This window comes from Chiloscyllium plagiosum, chromosome 9, assembly GCF_004010195.1.
Source record: "Chiloscyllium plagiosum isolate BGI_BamShark_2017 chromosome 9, ASM401019v2, whole genome shotgun sequence".
In the NCBI taxonomy this organism is placed as follows: domain Eukaryota; kingdom Metazoa; phylum Chordata; class Chondrichthyes; order Orectolobiformes; family Hemiscylliidae; genus Chiloscyllium; species Chiloscyllium plagiosum.
Window position 1 is genome coordinate 77,248,743 of NC_057718.1, and position 17,450 is coordinate 77,266,192.

General features: G+C 38.5%; 1 protein-coding gene across 1 annotated transcript in view; it reads left to right on the forward strand.

Annotated features, from left to right (window-relative positions):
- Positions 1 to 17,450, forward strand: part of LOC122552959 (centromere protein J-like) — a 129,525-nt gene that overhangs the window by 60,157 nt on the left and 51,918 nt on the right. Inside the window, exons 6-8 of the mRNA XM_043696273.1 lie at positions 2,371 to 2,523; positions 7,255 to 7,366; positions 11,689 to 11,792. Of these exons, the coding sequence (XP_043552208.1) occupies positions 2,371 to 2,523; positions 7,255 to 7,366; positions 11,689 to 11,792 (369 nt within the window). The remainder of the gene's footprint in view (positions 1 to 2,370; positions 2,524 to 7,254; positions 7,367 to 11,688; positions 11,793 to 17,450) is intronic.

Consider the following 17,450-nt stretch of genomic DNA (forward strand, 5'->3'; position numbering starts at 1 on the left):
ATTTTTGGTTCTTCTAATTTCCTTGCACATTTCCATATGATCATCTCCTCATATTTTAATTGCTAGAAATATGACAGAAATCAGCTGGAACTGCTACTTCTCAGATCTTTGATACTTGATGGACATCTAAATAAGTCTTTTAAAACTTTGAAAAACATTTAATGGAATACTATATTGAATTCTTCTTCACCATGAATTCCCCCATACTCTCATTTTTTTTCACTAACTTTATTGATTAAAACCATTGGCCACATTTCTTTTTCTTTTGCAAAATGAGAATGCCTGATTATGTTTCTTTCTTAAAATCGTAAATTTCAGTTGATAAAGCCAAAAGATGGTACAAACATAGAAAATCATAATACATCTTACAAAAAGCTATAGTTTACCATATCGTCAATAAATTATTAAAGGATTCTCCAGTTCTCACTTTACCCATGACCACCTTTTGCTTCATATATTTCAGTTGTCCCAATCCAAATCTTGTATTCTTTTAACTTTAATTTCACATCCATTTCGCCATGAAAATCCAGTTACTGTAAGCCGACCTGGAGTTTCTTTAGCTACACTTACCATTACTATCTTTTATCTTTATGTGCCCCAACTCTGAATCTTTGTTCGCCTTCTTGGGCTTCTGCACCTTTATCTCTGTCAATGAACTATACAACAGCATCTATTTCAAGTCAATGGGATCCCATGATTAGTTAGCCTTGTTTTTTCTATCATGCATCCCATTTTTTGTTCAATTTGTCTGTTGTGCTTTATCTATTTTGAAACAGAACTCTGAAATATTCTTTTTTTTCTTTAGTTTTGTCCTTGTGCTCAACAGACCTTTCATCATATCTAACCTATTCCATGTTGCATTAGCTTCACTTTCTTGCTTGTTATTAGGTATATCACAGGCCATCTTGTCTTCATTCAAGATATATTAACCTGTAAGCCATCGCATCTGTTGTATAAGCACTAATTTTCACCTTTGTGTGTTGATTTCTATTGCAGGATGGATATTCATGTTCCTTAAATAGAACACTCAGCAGTAGGTATTTGCACAATGGTTAATTAAATGAGAGTTATTGACAATAATTTAACATATACTTAGCTTATAGAAGAAGAAACCTGCAGCATTTTGCTAAAGAAGCCACATTTTATCAGCATTGTGGCTGGCTGACATGATATTAGACTTTCCATGACTTATCACGATAATTATCTATCCCATGCCTACTCAGATCTTTTTTATAACTTCATAAACTGGTCAAACAGCTTCTAAAAGTCTAACAATGGTGCTGTTCTATCATCATAGAGTCATAGAGATGTACAGCACAGAAACAGATCCTTCGGTCCAACAGTCCAGATATCCTAACCTAATCTAGTCCCATTTACCAGCACTTAGCCCATATCCCACTAAACCCTTCCTATTCATATATCCATCCATCTGCCTTTTAAATGCTGTAATTGTACCAGCCTCCACCACTTCCTCTGGCAGCTTATTCCATACTTGTACCATCTTCTATGTGAAAAAACTGCTCCTTAAGTCCCTTTTATATCTCTCCCCTCTCACCCTAAACCAATACCCTCTAGTTCTGGACTCCCCCATCCCAGGGAAAAGAGCCTGTCTATTTATGCTATCCATGCCCCTCATGATTTTATAAACCTCTGTAAGGTCATCTCTCAGCCTCCAACACTCCAGGGAAAACAACCCCTGTCTATTCAGCTTCTCTCTATAGCTCAAATCCTCCAACCCTGGCTACATCCTTGTAAATCTTTTCTGACCCCTTTCAAGTTTTTCAACATCCTTCCAATAGTAAGGATATCAGAACTGCACACAATATTCCAAATGTGGCCTAACCAATGTCCTGTACACCTGCAACATGACCTCCCAACCTCTATACTCAATGCTCTGATCAATAAAGGAAAGCATACCAAACACCTTCTTCACTATTCTATCTACTTGCAAGGAACTACGAACCTGCGCTCCAAGATCGCCTTGTTTAGCAACACTCCCCAGGACCTTAGCATTGAGTGTATAAGTACTGCTCTGATATGCTTTTCCAAAATGTAGCACCTCACATTTATCTAAATTAAACTCCATCTGTCACTCCTCAGCCCATTTGTCCATCTGATCAAGATCCCATTGTACTCTGATAACCTTCTTTGCTGTCCACTACACATCCAATTTTGGTGTCATCTGCAAATTTACTAAGTATACCTCCCATGTTCACATCCAAATATTTACTTAAATTTCTCTCAGTCATCTGAAAGAGACATAAAAAGAAATGTGCTTAAATCAAACTTGTCTTGTTATTTTGTAAAAGACCAATTAAGAGGATTGAACATAGACTACAGTTTTCACAAAGAAATTTGGATGTCTTGTAGCTTTCAGGAAAATTAACAAAACGACCTGAAAATAGGAAAATAGAAGTACGAGAAATCCATACCAGGTCTCCTGTCCATCAAAGGAGCAGAAGTGGAACTCCAACTGGATGGAAAACATCTTTTCAAGACAGATCAACGCCTGACCCTGCCTTGGTAAGTATGATCAGAAGCAATGAAGAGGTTATCAATGGAAATAATATCAGACAGTTTCAATTACATATGGGCAATTACACAGAAAATTTACTGCTTGTTATAGAGTCATACAGCATGGAAACAGACTCTTCGGTCCAACCATAATTCCAAATTAAAATAGTCCCACCTGCCTGTTCTTGGCCAAAATCTCTCCTTTGTGGAAACACAGAATATAGGTGTAGGAGTAAATTATTTGGTTCACCAAGCCTGCTTTGCTATTCAATTTGATAATGGATTTATGAAGAAGTGAACCTATTGTTTTCTTGGTGGCTGTAAGTGAGGCCAATGGTGTTTGTTCGAGGACTGGATGAGAATGAGAAAGTAACATAGGGAGAAAAATATTGGGATTTGGTGGATGAGTTAGGCAAAATATTCAACAGCTAAGACAGGATAAAGACAATTATCAATAGTATTTGGAGCAATGAATAATCATGGTGTGGCAAAAATTCAGTTAGGGAAAACTGATTAATGATGAGTAGGTTGTATTTTGTGTAAGAATAGTGGGTATTGTCATAATGAATTGTTGAAGGCTGTAATATTGAACAATGAAGGTAATGCCTGTTGAGAGGAGATCTCTGTAGTAGTTAATGCATATATTTTGCACATGTCACAGGCTTTGTTGCCATGGGTGTATATTTCAGTGTTAGCAAACATTCAACTACCTACAAATTATTATCCAGCATTAATCACTGGGGTTGGGAGACATAATAGTTACTCGATACCAGACTGATCTGATGAGTTCTTATTTAATTGCATGAGAGAGTCTTTTAAGAGAATGAAGAAGCTATATCCAGAAGGAACCAACATCAAGCCAAACTGTTTAGTGACCTGAAGATCAATCCATGTAATTATCATCTACATACTGTCAACTATTTGACTTGAGTCTTTACCAATTTTTTTTATTGGAAAAATATACTTTATTCATAGAAAGAAATCTTTATGTACATGTACAGTTAATGAAGCTGTTCAGATCTATACTGTACTTACATTGAACAAATTAAGCTGTGACATTCATCATTCTCTGTATTGACAATCAACCTCTTGACATTTGACATGAGGTGTCGGCAGGGCCCAATTATTGAATAAACCCCGGTTATTCTTTGACAGACAGACCTTACACGGTGATCCTTCCCCACTGCGCTTTGGCAGCAGCTGCCCTAAGCTTTAGAGCATCCCCCAGCACGTAGTCCTGGACCTTGGAATGTACCAGTCTGCAACACTCAGTCAGGGTCAACTCCTTCAACTGGAACACCAGCAAGTTTTGGGCAGACTAAAGAGCACCTTTCACCAAGTTGATGGTCTTCCAGGCATGATTGATGTTTGTCTCGGTGTGCGTCCTGGGAAACAGACCATAAAGACAGAGTCCCGGGCCAAGGTGCTGCTCGGGACAAAACTCGACAAGCACTACTGCATTCCTCTCCAGACTTCCTTTCCTTAGGCACATTCCAGAAGGAGGTGTGTGACAGTCTCATCTCCTCCGTAGCTGCTTCGAGGGCAGTGTGCTGTGACACAGAGTCCAGGCATACATAAAGGATCTCACAAGTAGAGCCCTTTTCAATACTAGCCAAGTGGTGTCCTGGTGCTTGTCTGAAACTTCTAGTGATGAGGCATTCTGCCAAGTGACATTGACATTCTGCCCAGGGAACCACTCGACAGGATCCACCCTCTATTTTTCCTGAAGGGTCTTAAGGACACTATGTGCTGACGACTTCCTGATGGACTTGTGGTCAAAGATGTTTTACTTCACAAATTTCTCCACAAAGGACAGGTGATATGGCATAGTCCAACTACTGGGACGTTCCGTGGCAGTGAAGCCAGGCCCATCCTTCGCAATACCGGGGACAGGTAGAACCTCAGTACACCATGACACTTGGTGTTTGCATACCAAGGGTCTCAGCACAGCTTGATGCAGCCACACACAAAGGTGGCAGTCAGGGTGAGGATAGTGCTGGGTGTGTTTTCTCCCCCTTTGTCCAGATCTTTATACATGATGTCCCTTCAGACACGGTCCATCTTCAAACTCCAAATGAAATGAAAGATGACTTGGCCCCTGAAAGTGCTGGGAATTTGGTTCAGAGGGACTTGATTAAAGTGAGGCAGAAACTGGGCAGATGGGAGCACTGGTTGCTCTCCATTGCAGGTGAAAACCCGGTCATCAGGTATGTGGTTCTCTCAGTGTTGTTGTACGTGGTGCAGGTCTGGCCTAATCCCAGAATCTGCACCAATGCAGTCACCCAGGCCATCTTTCACTTCATTTGACTTGAGTCTTTACCAATTGGGTAGGTACTATTAATCTTGATTATGTCCATATTTCATGTTTTGGTGGTTCATTGACACTGGATTCTTTCACAATCTGCTGTTCAGCCATGGTGACTGAGCTGACTTCTTCCAGAATGCTCTTCAGTGAAGTCTTTATGCTGCCCTCTTTTGGATGCCCTGCCATCCTGTATTGGAGGCATCCAAGGAACAGGAGAATCGATGTTTCGGGCATAAGCCCTTCTTCAGCCCTTCCTGAAAAAGGGCTTATGCCCGAAACGTCGATTCTCCTGTTCCTTGGATGCTGCCTGACCTGCTGCGCTTTTCCAGCAACACATTTTCAGCTCTTATCTCCAGCATCTGCAGCCCTCACTTTCTCCACCCTGTATTGGATGCAACATTTAAGGAATTTCATAAAGGTGTCATACTCATTGTTAAAATGATTATTGAATTTGCTAGTTTGAACTTGCTTCAAATTTATCCCTTAATTTTGTCTAAGTATCTGCCTGTCTGTCTGTGCGTGTAAGGAGGTGATTTGATCAAAGAAGATTTGGTTTAAACCATAAGCATTAATTAGAATACCTTATTGTTTAACTTCGCTCTGCTGAAGTTACAGTATTAATCTAAATTATTCATTTCTGTTTAAGCTATACATTTGATGTTTGATATCTGTCATTCTTAAAGTCTGATTGGAAATAGTTGGGTAACTTTGAGGGTTATTGAATATTTTAATTTCACTGTATCGTGATGCACAGTGTTAGCAAGTCTGATTTGGTCTGGCTTGCCATTCCTTTGTCTAACACTGCACATGCTCAGATTGTGGCCTTCAGATAGAAACTTCAATAATAGATATTGAAAGACACAAAATACAGTTCACTGGATATACTTCACCATGGTATTAAGCAAGTTATTTTTCTTGCTATTTTGATTAATAGTTTATTTTGAACAATAGACATTTCAGCCGTTTAAGGTAAAAGTGGCATCCAACCTATTTCCAAAACCCTTGTGCCTGAACAACATAGAATCCATAGAATCCCTACACTGTGGAAGCAGGCCATTTAGCCCATTAAGTCCACACTAACCCTCCAAAGACCATCCCACCCAACCCAACTCTCCCGCCCCTCATCCCCACAATCCTTGTAACCCTGCATTTCCCATAGCTAATCCACCTAGCCTGCACATCCTTGAACACTATGGATAATTTAACATGGCTAATCCACAAGTCTCTGGACTGTGGGAAGAAACCAGAACATCTGGAGGAAACCCACGCAGATACGGGAAGAACATGCAAACTCCACAATGAGGCAAGTGCTGTGAGGCAGCAATACTAACCACTGAGCCACTGTGCAAATACTTGATTATTTGCATAATTAGGCACTTTCTTTGCAGGTGTTTTCTAAATAGGGATGTTGGAACTTAAAATGGAAAGGTCATATATGCCAATATGGAGTCAGTAATGCTATAGTATAGGTCTGGAAAAAAAATAACATAAGAAAATGTATACATTGTAGCTAATTTCCAACACAGATTGAAGATTCAGAAGAATAGCCTTAAAAAGTGAACTTTCAGCAGCTTGGGAGCACATTCGCCAGCCTGCTTAATTACAGACCTGTCTTTTTCTCCCCTCTTGAAAGCTGTTGACCCTAGCTCCCTGACCTAGGGACCATTTTAAAGGATTTTAAAAATCACAGCATGTCCTAATCCTGACCAGGCAAGTTCATTTCCTGCTGGCTTTGACAAGATGTAACTGATGTCACTATGGAGTACAGTATTAATACTGCCTTGAGTCCAGACTGAGAATCAGGCATAAGGAAATCCTGCTTTATGGACTTATTATCCTCCCTAATGTCAGTGGTCTTATAGAGTTAACTAAATCCTCTGTCCCATAAGACCATTTTGGATGCTTACACTCAAGGTTGGAAATTCAGGTATTCAGGTCCTATTTGAGATAGCAGCTGCTCCTACAGTATCTGATTGATATTTACAGGAGGAGTCCAACAGAAAAGTAAACTAATTGTGGAGCCATTATATAGATAAGTGAAAAATGGGCAAGTCGCAGTGATGCTGACATTCAGGTATTTTAATGTGAAGTGATAGGAAACAAGTTAATTCTCACATTTGAGTGCACATTCCAAGTCCTGATTTTGATTAAGGAGGAAGTACTAAGTGGCGGTAAGGCACATGCTTATAGAAATGTAAAGAAAATCTGTGAATGAATCTGGCCATTTCGACCTAACAGCAAGCTTCAGAACAGTCACCATAATTTCCTGAGAAATTTTTAGCTGCGTACAGTTGTGTACTGTGGAGAAAGGATGAAAATATTAATGCAAAAAGTGCAGAGGGTAGACTGAGAAATTGAAGGTGACTGCAATCTCGGAAGTCTTTACCACATAACAAGACTTTCTCTTTAAATCACATAATGCTGATCTGTTTCAGAATATTCAGCAATGCACTCCAAATCATCAAAGGGGACGAGAGAGGAAGTCACCTGCACCAAGTGTAAATCTAAGTGTGTTTCAAAGAGTAAATTCTACCAGCTGCACGAGGGGTAAGATGTTTGCTTTAATTTCAAGCATAATGAGCTTAATTGCAATATAGTTATGTTTTAGAAAAGTTTTGTGTGAATTATTAGATGATTGAGTTACAGATAAACACAAACATGATTGCAATTGCTTCATAGTCCCTTTGTCATTTTTTTTGTGAAATGTGGTCTGACTTAACATCTCTTACTTTAGTTGCTTTGTGAACAACTGAATTCTGCAAATCTCTGCATCTCCCAAAATATAAAGTAAATTAAAGATTAGATTCCAACATATTTTAGATTAGACTCCCTACAGTGTGGAAACAGGCCCTTCAGCCCAACAAGTCCACACTGACCCTCCGAAGAGTAACCCTCCGATCCCCCTACATTTACCCCTGACTAATCTACCTAACACTATGGACAATTTAGCATGGCCAATACACCTGACCTGCACATCTTTGGACTCTGGGAGGAAACCAGAGGAAACCCACGTAGACACTGGGAGAACGTGCAAACTCCACACAGACAGTTGCCCGAGGTGGGAATTGAACCTGGGTCCCTGGCGCTGTGAGGCAGCAGTGCTAACCGCTGAGTCACCATGCCACCTTTAATTAAATATTTGAACACCTAATTAATCTGATACATCTGACCTACTGCTGTCTCGATGTGGCATTTTTTACATGATTAAAATAATGGAAGTTTTGAAAATACTAAATCTCACCATAAGCACATCATTTACCATTTTTGCAGGGCTGGAAATAGTAATTTGTGGAAATTTGGTTTATGAGGAACAGTTGAGGCCTCTGGGTCCATACTCTATGGAGTTTAGAAGGGTGAGGGGGATCTCATGGAAAAATGTGGAATACTGAGAGACCTAGATACAGTGGACGTGGAGAAGATGTTTCCACTAGTAGGGGAGTCTAAGACCCGAGGCCACAGCCTCAAACTGAAGAGACGACCCTTTAGAACTGATAAGAAGAGGAATTTCTTCAGCCAAAAGATGGTGAAGCTGTGGAACTCATTATCACAGAAGGTGATGGAGGCCAAGTCATTGAGTATATTTAAGACAGAGAAAGATAGTTTCTTGATTAGTAAGAGAATCAAGAATTATAGGGAGAGCACAGGAGAATGGAGCTGAGAACATATCAGCTGATTGAATGGAGGAGCAGACGTGATGAGTCAAATGGCCTAATTCTGCTCCTGTATCCTATGCTCTTATGGTCTTATGAAAGCACTGACCGTGTAAATCATCAGCTGCTCAATTCCTCAAGTGAGTATTCCTCACTTTTAATTAATTAAATGCCTACAAGCTGATGTTTGAGACTGTACCAGGTAAGAGCAGGTAGAACCTAATATATTTGTTTCAATACCAGGGTACCCTTTTGAAGATAAAAGGTACCTTTTGTTCTGATTCTGGGACAGCTTTGGGGAAGTTAAGCTGTTCTTTGGTGGAGGTAAGCTGCCTTTCGGTAGAGGCAAGATAGCTATTGGTACAGATAAAGTACCCTTTGGGAGAGGTAAAGTACCCATTGCAATTATTAAACATAGGCATTTGTGTAAAATGTGCATAAACTTATTATGACTGTCATGTATCAAAGAACCCTAAAAAAACTACAAAGTTGCCATATGAATGTCCAAGTACACTGCTTTAAAACAAAAACAGTGCTAGGTATTTCAGTGTATCAATTGAAGTAAACCATTATAGTATTTGTCCTGCTTAAAAGATTTGCCAAGCTATCATTTTTGGAATACGATATCTGTCAAGTGAGGGTTTAGATAGACAGCTCCACTTATAAATAGAATAGAAATATTTTTATTCTCACATGGGACATGGGCATCACTGGCTGCCCTTCAGTTATCGTTGCCCCCAGTTATCCTTGAGAAGGTTGTGGTTAGCTGCCTTCTTGAACTGTGGCAGTCCATACACTGTAGGTAGACCGATAGTGCCATTAGGGAGGGATTCTAGGATTTTGACCCAATGTCAGTAAAGAAACAGTGATGTATTTTCAAGTCAGGATAGTGAGTGGCTTGAAGGAGAGCTTGCAGATCGTGGTGTTCTGATGTATCTGTTGCCCTCGTCCTTCAGTGGAAGTGGTTGTGGTTTTGGAAGGTGCTGTCTATACAGGTCTACTTCTTACAGGTAGCACACATTGCTGCTACTGAGTGTAGGTGGTGGAAGGAGTCAAAGCTTGTAGATGTGGTACCAATCAAGTGGGCTACTTTGTCCAGGATGGTGTCAAGCTTCATGAGTGCTGTTGGAGCATTCATCCAGGCAAGTGGGGAGTATTTCATCACACTGACCTATACCTGTAGCTTCTGGGCAGGTTTGGAGAGTTAGGAGGTGAGAGCTACTTGCTGCGGTATTCATAGCCTCTGATCTGCTCTTGTAACCACTGTATTTATATGGTGAATCTACTTGTGTTTCTGGTCAGTGTTAACCCCCAAGATGTTGATGGGATTCAGTGATGGTAATTCACATCCAAATCATTTAAATGAATGACGAAAAACAGTGGACCCAACACCGATCCTTGTGGCACACCACTGGTCATCAGCTTCCAGTCTGAAAAGCAACCTTCTACCACCACCCTCTGTCTCCTACCTTCGACCCAATTTTGTATCCACTTGGCTAGCTCCCCTGCATCCTCTGGACAATTTTCATAAAAGATTTGTTGAAGAAATTTCAATATATTGTATCAGTGCAAGTGTTTTTTTAAATAGTGATATCATCAATAGACAAATACACTTGATGCCAAAATAGTTTGGAAGGCAAATGGCGAGGATAATACAAAGAAGTCTGTTCAGGAATATAGTTAGATTAAGCAAATGGGCATAAAATTGACAGATCCATCAGTCTACTCTCGATCACCAGTAAAGTGATAGAAGGTGTCACCAACAATGCTATCAAGCAACACTTGCTTAGGAGCAACCTGCTTACTGACACCCAGTTTGGTTTCCACCAGGGTCACTCAAATCCTGACCTCATTACAACCTTGGTTCAAACTTGGACAGATGAAATATAATGTGAAGTTGTGCACTTTGACAGGAAGAACAGAGTTGCTGAAAAGTTGCTGAATGTTACTTAAGTGGGGAAAGACTGCATGAAAGCTACAATGCAGTGTGAATTTGAAGTCCATGCACATAAATCACAAAAAAACAAGCATGCAGGTTCAAGTATTAGGGAAGGCAATAGAACTTTTGTCTTTATTTCAAAGGGAATGAAGTATAAAAATAGGGAAGTCAACCTTAATTCTGAAGGTTATTGATGCACTGTCAGGCAGTGATAGTTGCTTAGTGGACCTGTCCCCTTGACCATCCCATGTACAGGACTTTACCCTGTGGTATTTGGAAGAAGGTTTTAATCACAGGTTCTTAGAATGTTAGAGTTTGATTGAGCAGGACTGAGCTAGTGAGGATTGGCTATGCATCCACTCTAATTTTCTAATTAGTTTCCAATTTTAGGAGTTGTTCTAGATTAATTTCAATATTCCAGTTCCTTATGACTTTCCAAACTACATGAATATTTGTTTCCTTTAATACTGAATCTGCCATTTGAACACTGCTTGATCACAGTATGTACTACCATGTCCAAAACATCATCAGGAGATGGCTCTTTAATTGAAGTTACAGTCTCCTTTCTATTTCAAATCAATTGTCCCAATGCTGAATCTACTAATGGGACTTGAGAAGTTCAGTGCTTCCTGCTTGATGCTGCTTTGAATTTTGACTTTATGGCAGAAGTAACCCTATATTCTTATCAAATGCCTCCTTTTCCCAGATTTGCAAATCAACTGTTTGTTTCAAAGTTGAGTTGACTGGCAAGATTATAAAGGCCCTAGAAATTCTTCTTTAAGGTTTAAGAAAGGGTGTTGGATACGTCAGCCACTGGCACAATCCCTGGTCTTATTGGCAATAAGAATGAATCATTAGAAAACCAAGATTTTTTACACTAAATCAAAATATTATTGAAGGTAGAAATCTGGAATAAATACAGAAAATTCCAGGTTTTTCAGCATTTGTGGAGAAACAAATAGAATTAATGGTTCAGGTCAGTAACCTATCATCAGACTTGAAAAAGGCCTTATTTTATATCCTTTCTTTTTACTTCACCCATTTATGACACTGCAAAAAATTTAAGGGAGAAGTTGGCTTATTCAATTCAACATGCTACCACTTTTAGTACATCAGCACTTTCAGGTCATTGTATCAATCCATATCTTTTAAATTTACTTAGCCACTATCCACATATTAAATTCTTGATTCGTGCATGAAAATTATATTGTAAGATGTCAATAAATGATCTTTTCTCATTTCATGAGAAACATGTTAATAATCTCCTCCAATTATTTTAGGTGTTCAGTCTTCCAATTCAGGTAGTTCAGAAGATAATTCCTGCATGCATTTACAAACAACAGAGCGTGTTTCCAGGTCCCAAAATAATACTCCTAAACGACAGGTAACTGAAAATATCAAAGAATTAAAGATGCACTGTACATAAGTAGTTTTATAGGATTTAAAATGTAAGAATTAAAATATTTATTAAAAATAACATTTGTTCTGTTCGTATTATTGTGTTGCTGCATACAATGTTTATTCTGAATTTGAGGAAAACCATCAATTTGGTTTCTCTTAAGAGTAAGCTTTTCTAAATTTAAACAATGGACGGTCATTAAGTATATCTGTGTTTTGATGATACGAAAAGTATGAAAAATGGTCAGTGGGGGTTAGTGTTGGTACCTCATGTAAAAATCACCAGTTCACAAACTACAAACTCACTTGGCAAATCCGTGTGGATGCTGACGGTTGTCATTGGCCTAATGGGAAGTGCAGAGTGAAAGACACAGTGGTTTGTAAACCAACAACATTGAAGGAATTGCAGTACAGTTCCAAGTCAGAGCATTGTATGACTTGGAGGGGTGATGCAATTTGCAAAGAAACGGATAACTTTTAATAAGAATTTTGAACTTGCACTTATTAGTTGGAAGGATAACACAATGAGATTTCATGTTAAGACTTTTCCACTACCAAACAGACTAAAAGCACAATTGACTATGTTTGTGTTTTTGTAGACTATTTATATTTTAACTTACAGAACAGAACTTTCCCCTTTGACTTTTAATGCAGTCAAAAAATCTCTTTACAGGTATGTGTTACATTATTCTTTAATTAGACATCAAATTCTCCTGAAACCCATTGTGATGATGCTATGACTTTAAGAGTTGTATTTTGTCCTTTTTTTCAGGAAGACAGGTTAAGCAGTCTGTTCCCAGCCACTAAAGTAAACAGCTTGTGAGGCCTTGGTTTTTTTAAATTAAAGTTGGAACAATAGAAGCAGCATAAAGGAGTGGGGTCAAGCTCCCACAGAACCAGGATTTTAGTTTAATGTTTAGTCATTGCTGGGGTCTTGAAGCTGGATGTGGAAGCTGTTATTCCTCTCGCTGTGATAACTAAATGCTGGAGTTCTTCCTGTTGCTAGAATTGAAGTGAGACCATTTATTTTACTGAATTTGCCTTTGCCAAGGCTGTATTTATGGGATAAAATCAACGAGGTAAAAATTTATGGGATGTTACTATATTGGAACAGTTGGTGTTTAACAGTTAAATAATCTATTATTTTATTAAGCTTTCCAATAGAGTTAAATTATGCCAATTCCTCTTTCTTTAGATTGTATTTTAACTATAGTATATGAATAAAGTGCACTTTGCTTCAAGCCTGGTAGTTTAACAAATCAAATTGCATATGGAACACAATGTCTTACACTTGCCTTTAAAATTAAGAAAAAGTCAGGGTCTAGGCTATCATCTTAATATATTTTAAGAGGCTTTAGTCTGATCCATAACAGATTGAGGGCTTTTGTCAGGATGTAAATCTAATTCCAGTTTGGGTTTCGGATTATTGAACTCAAAGACAGTGAGTGGTGACTTTTTGGTGTCCTCTTTTTGGAAAATAAATTTGCTTGCTTTAAATAGCATGGACCTTGTATACTAATGGCTCTTTCAGTCATGAAGAGTTTTCTGGAATAAGAATAAGTCACCGGGAATTTTACAAGAAGTGATCAAGGCAACACATTTGGAATTGGCAGATTAATTGGAGTTGAGATTACCTTTGACTGTATGAAAAAGAGAGGTAAACACAGCAATAGCTCAACATCTACAATTGCCGGAAATACCATCGGAATTTATGGAAATACCTAAAATTCAATTGCAAATGTAGCAGGCTGACTATGAAAAGGAAAAGAAACAATTTGACATGCAATTAAAAACAAAAGAAAAGGTGGAAGAGAAAGGTTTTGAATGTCAGAGATTGTAATTGAAAACTCAAAGACAACTTAAAATAGTGGAGGTAGAGGTAAAAGTGGGAGTAATGCTGAGGACAGTGATGGAAAGCAATCCCATCGTAGCCAGGCCTTGGCGGGGATCTGTTTAAATGTCCAAGCATTGCCCAAGTTTGACAAGAAGGACACGGAAGCCTTTTTCATTTCATTTCATTTGATAAAGTAGCTAAACAAATGAAATGGCCAGTAACCATGTGGATATTGTAGATCCAAACAAAGTTGGTACATTGAGCAAGTGATGTATCACTATCAGAGAAGGTGACTGGAGAGTATGATAAGGTGAAAAAAAATCTTAAGTGCAGATCAATTAGCACCAGAGGTCTCCGGGTAACGTTTTAGGAATCTAAAGGAGGGAACCTGGTCAGGCGTACATAAAGGTTGAAAGGATCAAACAGAGCAACTTTGATAGGTGAATAAAAGCATTGAAAATAGATCAAACATATTACATTCTCAGAAAGATGATTATTTTGGAGGAATTCAAACATTCACTTCCTGAACTGGTGAGAACGCAGGTGGAAGAACAGAGAGTTAAGATTGTAAGATTAACAGCGGAAATGGTAAATTATTATGAATTGGTTCAGAAATCAAAGTTTGGCTTCTGACATCAATTTCAGTTTGTGAGGGATAGAAACTGGGGAAATAAGAAATCAATAGGTGGTCAGAGAAAAGGAGCTCCCATTAAAGATAAGAAAGATACTTTACCACAGGGTAAAAAGAAAACGCAAGAGGAGGAAAGAAAAGTTAAAAAGTTCAGTTATTTCCATTGTAATAAAATTGTTATTCCAATTCTTCTTTGTAATGGTGACTGTATATCCTCTTGAAAATGGTGGATGGGAACAAATTCTGCCCCATTGGCAGTTTTCACAGTGTAAGATGTACACAGCGACCCCACACCCTGTGCTCCTAACTTGGCTGACTAGTCATCTCATAAGGTCCTGCAAATTTTGGATAGTCAGGCCATCCTCTCCGTAACTTGTGTATTGGTGGAATCATGAATGATAGTCTGGATTCATGAACTTTCTGAAGTTAAAAATGTCTAACCTATGCTCCTTTCTGCCACACCCATTAAGGCTATTAAATAGCCATTGTAAAACATGAATTTACCCAAGATAAATGCCAAATCACTCTCTACATCTGATAGCGTTCTTGTGAAGATAGATCGATGATGGCCATGTCGGGCCACCCAGTTTTACACTGAAGGGAGGGCATTTACAAAATTCCACACAGCACTAAAATGGTAACAGAATTGTAGAGGAGATGCTTTCTGTCCAAACTCTGAACTTCATGTCACCACTCCACATCCTCCACTCCATCTCACACTGGTAGCTAGTACTGGCTCTTTAAAGGTTGTAATGTCATGGACCTGTTCCAATCAGTTCCTGCTATTACCTATTAGTGAATTCCATCAAATGGAGACTTAGTACTCGAGTATTGATTAGATGCAATTTTTTTTGGACCTACATTCACTCACTTCTACTGCAGATGTGAAAAGTGGTAACTGGGAATATAAGGATGTCTCAAGATGGAAGACTAAGGGTGCCTATGTTCTCCGATCTGGCAGCAGAGGCCCTGTTAGAGAAGATAGGGAGGGAAAGAGTTTTTTTTCTCATGAGACTATGATTTAAAAATATGTATAAGCAGGCCTATTTTTCTGAGTCAAAAACAGAAATTGCTGGAAATTCTCAGCAGGTCTGATATCATCTGTGGAGAGAAATCAGAGTTAACATTTCGGGTTCAATTGCCATCAAGACAAAGACTGGTACTGCAGATCATGAACCGTTGATGGCCCATCCTAGAGGATAAGTGGAAAGGTTTTAAAACATCTTCATGTCAGATGGGTGTAACTTCTAATTCTAATGTATAGAGGATTTCCTTCAAGAAGATTGTTTCTATAACAGATTATATCAAAATAGTTAGCATTTCAGAACCATTAGGAACTACCTGGGTTATTGATTGCCTGACTGACATTAATCTTGGAAATGCTTCCAGAAGTTTTTTGCCATGTCCAATTACCTATTTATAGCAGCCATCTTTATTGGCCTGTTTTAATGTCATATATAAGGAATTCACTTTTATTAATTTGTGACAGGGTAATGTTTAAGTCATGATGTAGGTGATAGTAGTGATGTAGTTATCGAGAAGCATTTTTATGAGATCCAGTAATTTAGATGCCTCTGTGCTCTCCTTGTCTTTTTTCTGGAGGTAGAAAAAAACTCTTTCCCTCTCTATCTTCTCTAACAGGGCCTCTGCTGCCAGATCAGAGAACATAGGCACCTTTAATCTTCTACCTTGAGACATCCTTATATTCCCAGTTACCACAGTTCACATCTGCAGCAGAAGTGAGTGAATGTAGGTCCAAGAAAATTGCATCTAATCAATACTCGAGTGCTAAGTCTCCATTTGATGGAATTCACTAATGATAACACCATTGAATGCCATGAGGCATTGGTTGGATTGTCTCTCATAGGAAACAGTTCTTAACCAGCATTTATGTGCTGTAAATGTTACTTGTTGCTTTTCAGTCCAAACCTGGATATTGTTCAGGCAGTTTGTATGGTATCTAATAAAAAATTATCTGATCTAGATGGCCATTGTCCTGCAAAATGGCTTTAATGCATCCTATTTCAGCAACAAGCTTGCTTGGTGAACAAACAACTCAGGCCCTACTTCACCGTTGAGGTTGTTGATAAGACTGATCTTATAGTGAGCAGAACTGTAGAAATCCTATAACATATAATGACCAATGAAGGTGTGTTTGTGGTAGAAAGTAGTAGAGAACATCTGACCAATTTCTCAACTAAGATATCCTGATTACTCCATTTCAAAGGTGAATTAATTGCAATGTATTAAGATTTGTAAGGAAATTTGTATATTTAACTGCGGATTCAAATATAGCGAACACATAATCAACATCTCAGAAATACACACGGTAGAGGATTAAGTGGCACTGCATGTGTTTGTCATGGAACGCAGCAAAGATATTTACAAGAGTTTGGTCCAGTTGGGATCCCATCATCCCAATACCATCTATTTGAACACATATGGTGTCATTAAAACTGAATTCAGTTGTTCAAGTTGTTGCGTTTGTAAGTTCAGTGAATATTGATTCTCACAATAGTGATGGTTTTAGATTACCATGACCGAGTCCTGCAGTGCAATTGTCTATGACATCCCTTGAGTGATATATTGGTGACTAGGTTAGCAATGTGAAGTAAGTACATGGATGCTGATTACCATCAATATGTAAGACATGTATGGTCTTTGCAAATGTGGAAGAACTTTTCACTATGAATGTGGAGCTGCAAAAATCTGATTGTAACAATTCACCCAAACATTTGGCCAGTTCATGTTGCGCAGAACTAGTTATAAGTTAGCTAGAGCATTGAGGAGCATTACTTTTGTGTGTTTCAGGCAGCGCATACGTACAAGGACCAATGAGTTGGTCAATGAACAATGAGTTTCAGTCGTCATTAGCTGGTGGACTCTTCATGGTATTGTCTTTTTCAATCAGATATGCTGACCAACCATTGGCTACTCACCTGTCACACAGTATAAATGTTATTTTCCCTTTAATTCAATATCAATATTATTCTGTCAAGCTAAGTCATTGGGTAACTGCCTCAACTTGGGATACTTTAAATAAGAATCTTTACAAAGTGGCCACATGTTTGTTAAATTTTCTTCCCGATTGAATTTGAAGCTGTCAAAGGTTGGATTTTTATACAGTACTTACTTCAATTATATTTTTAGTTTTATTTTTTAGACATGGGCTTTTGTTA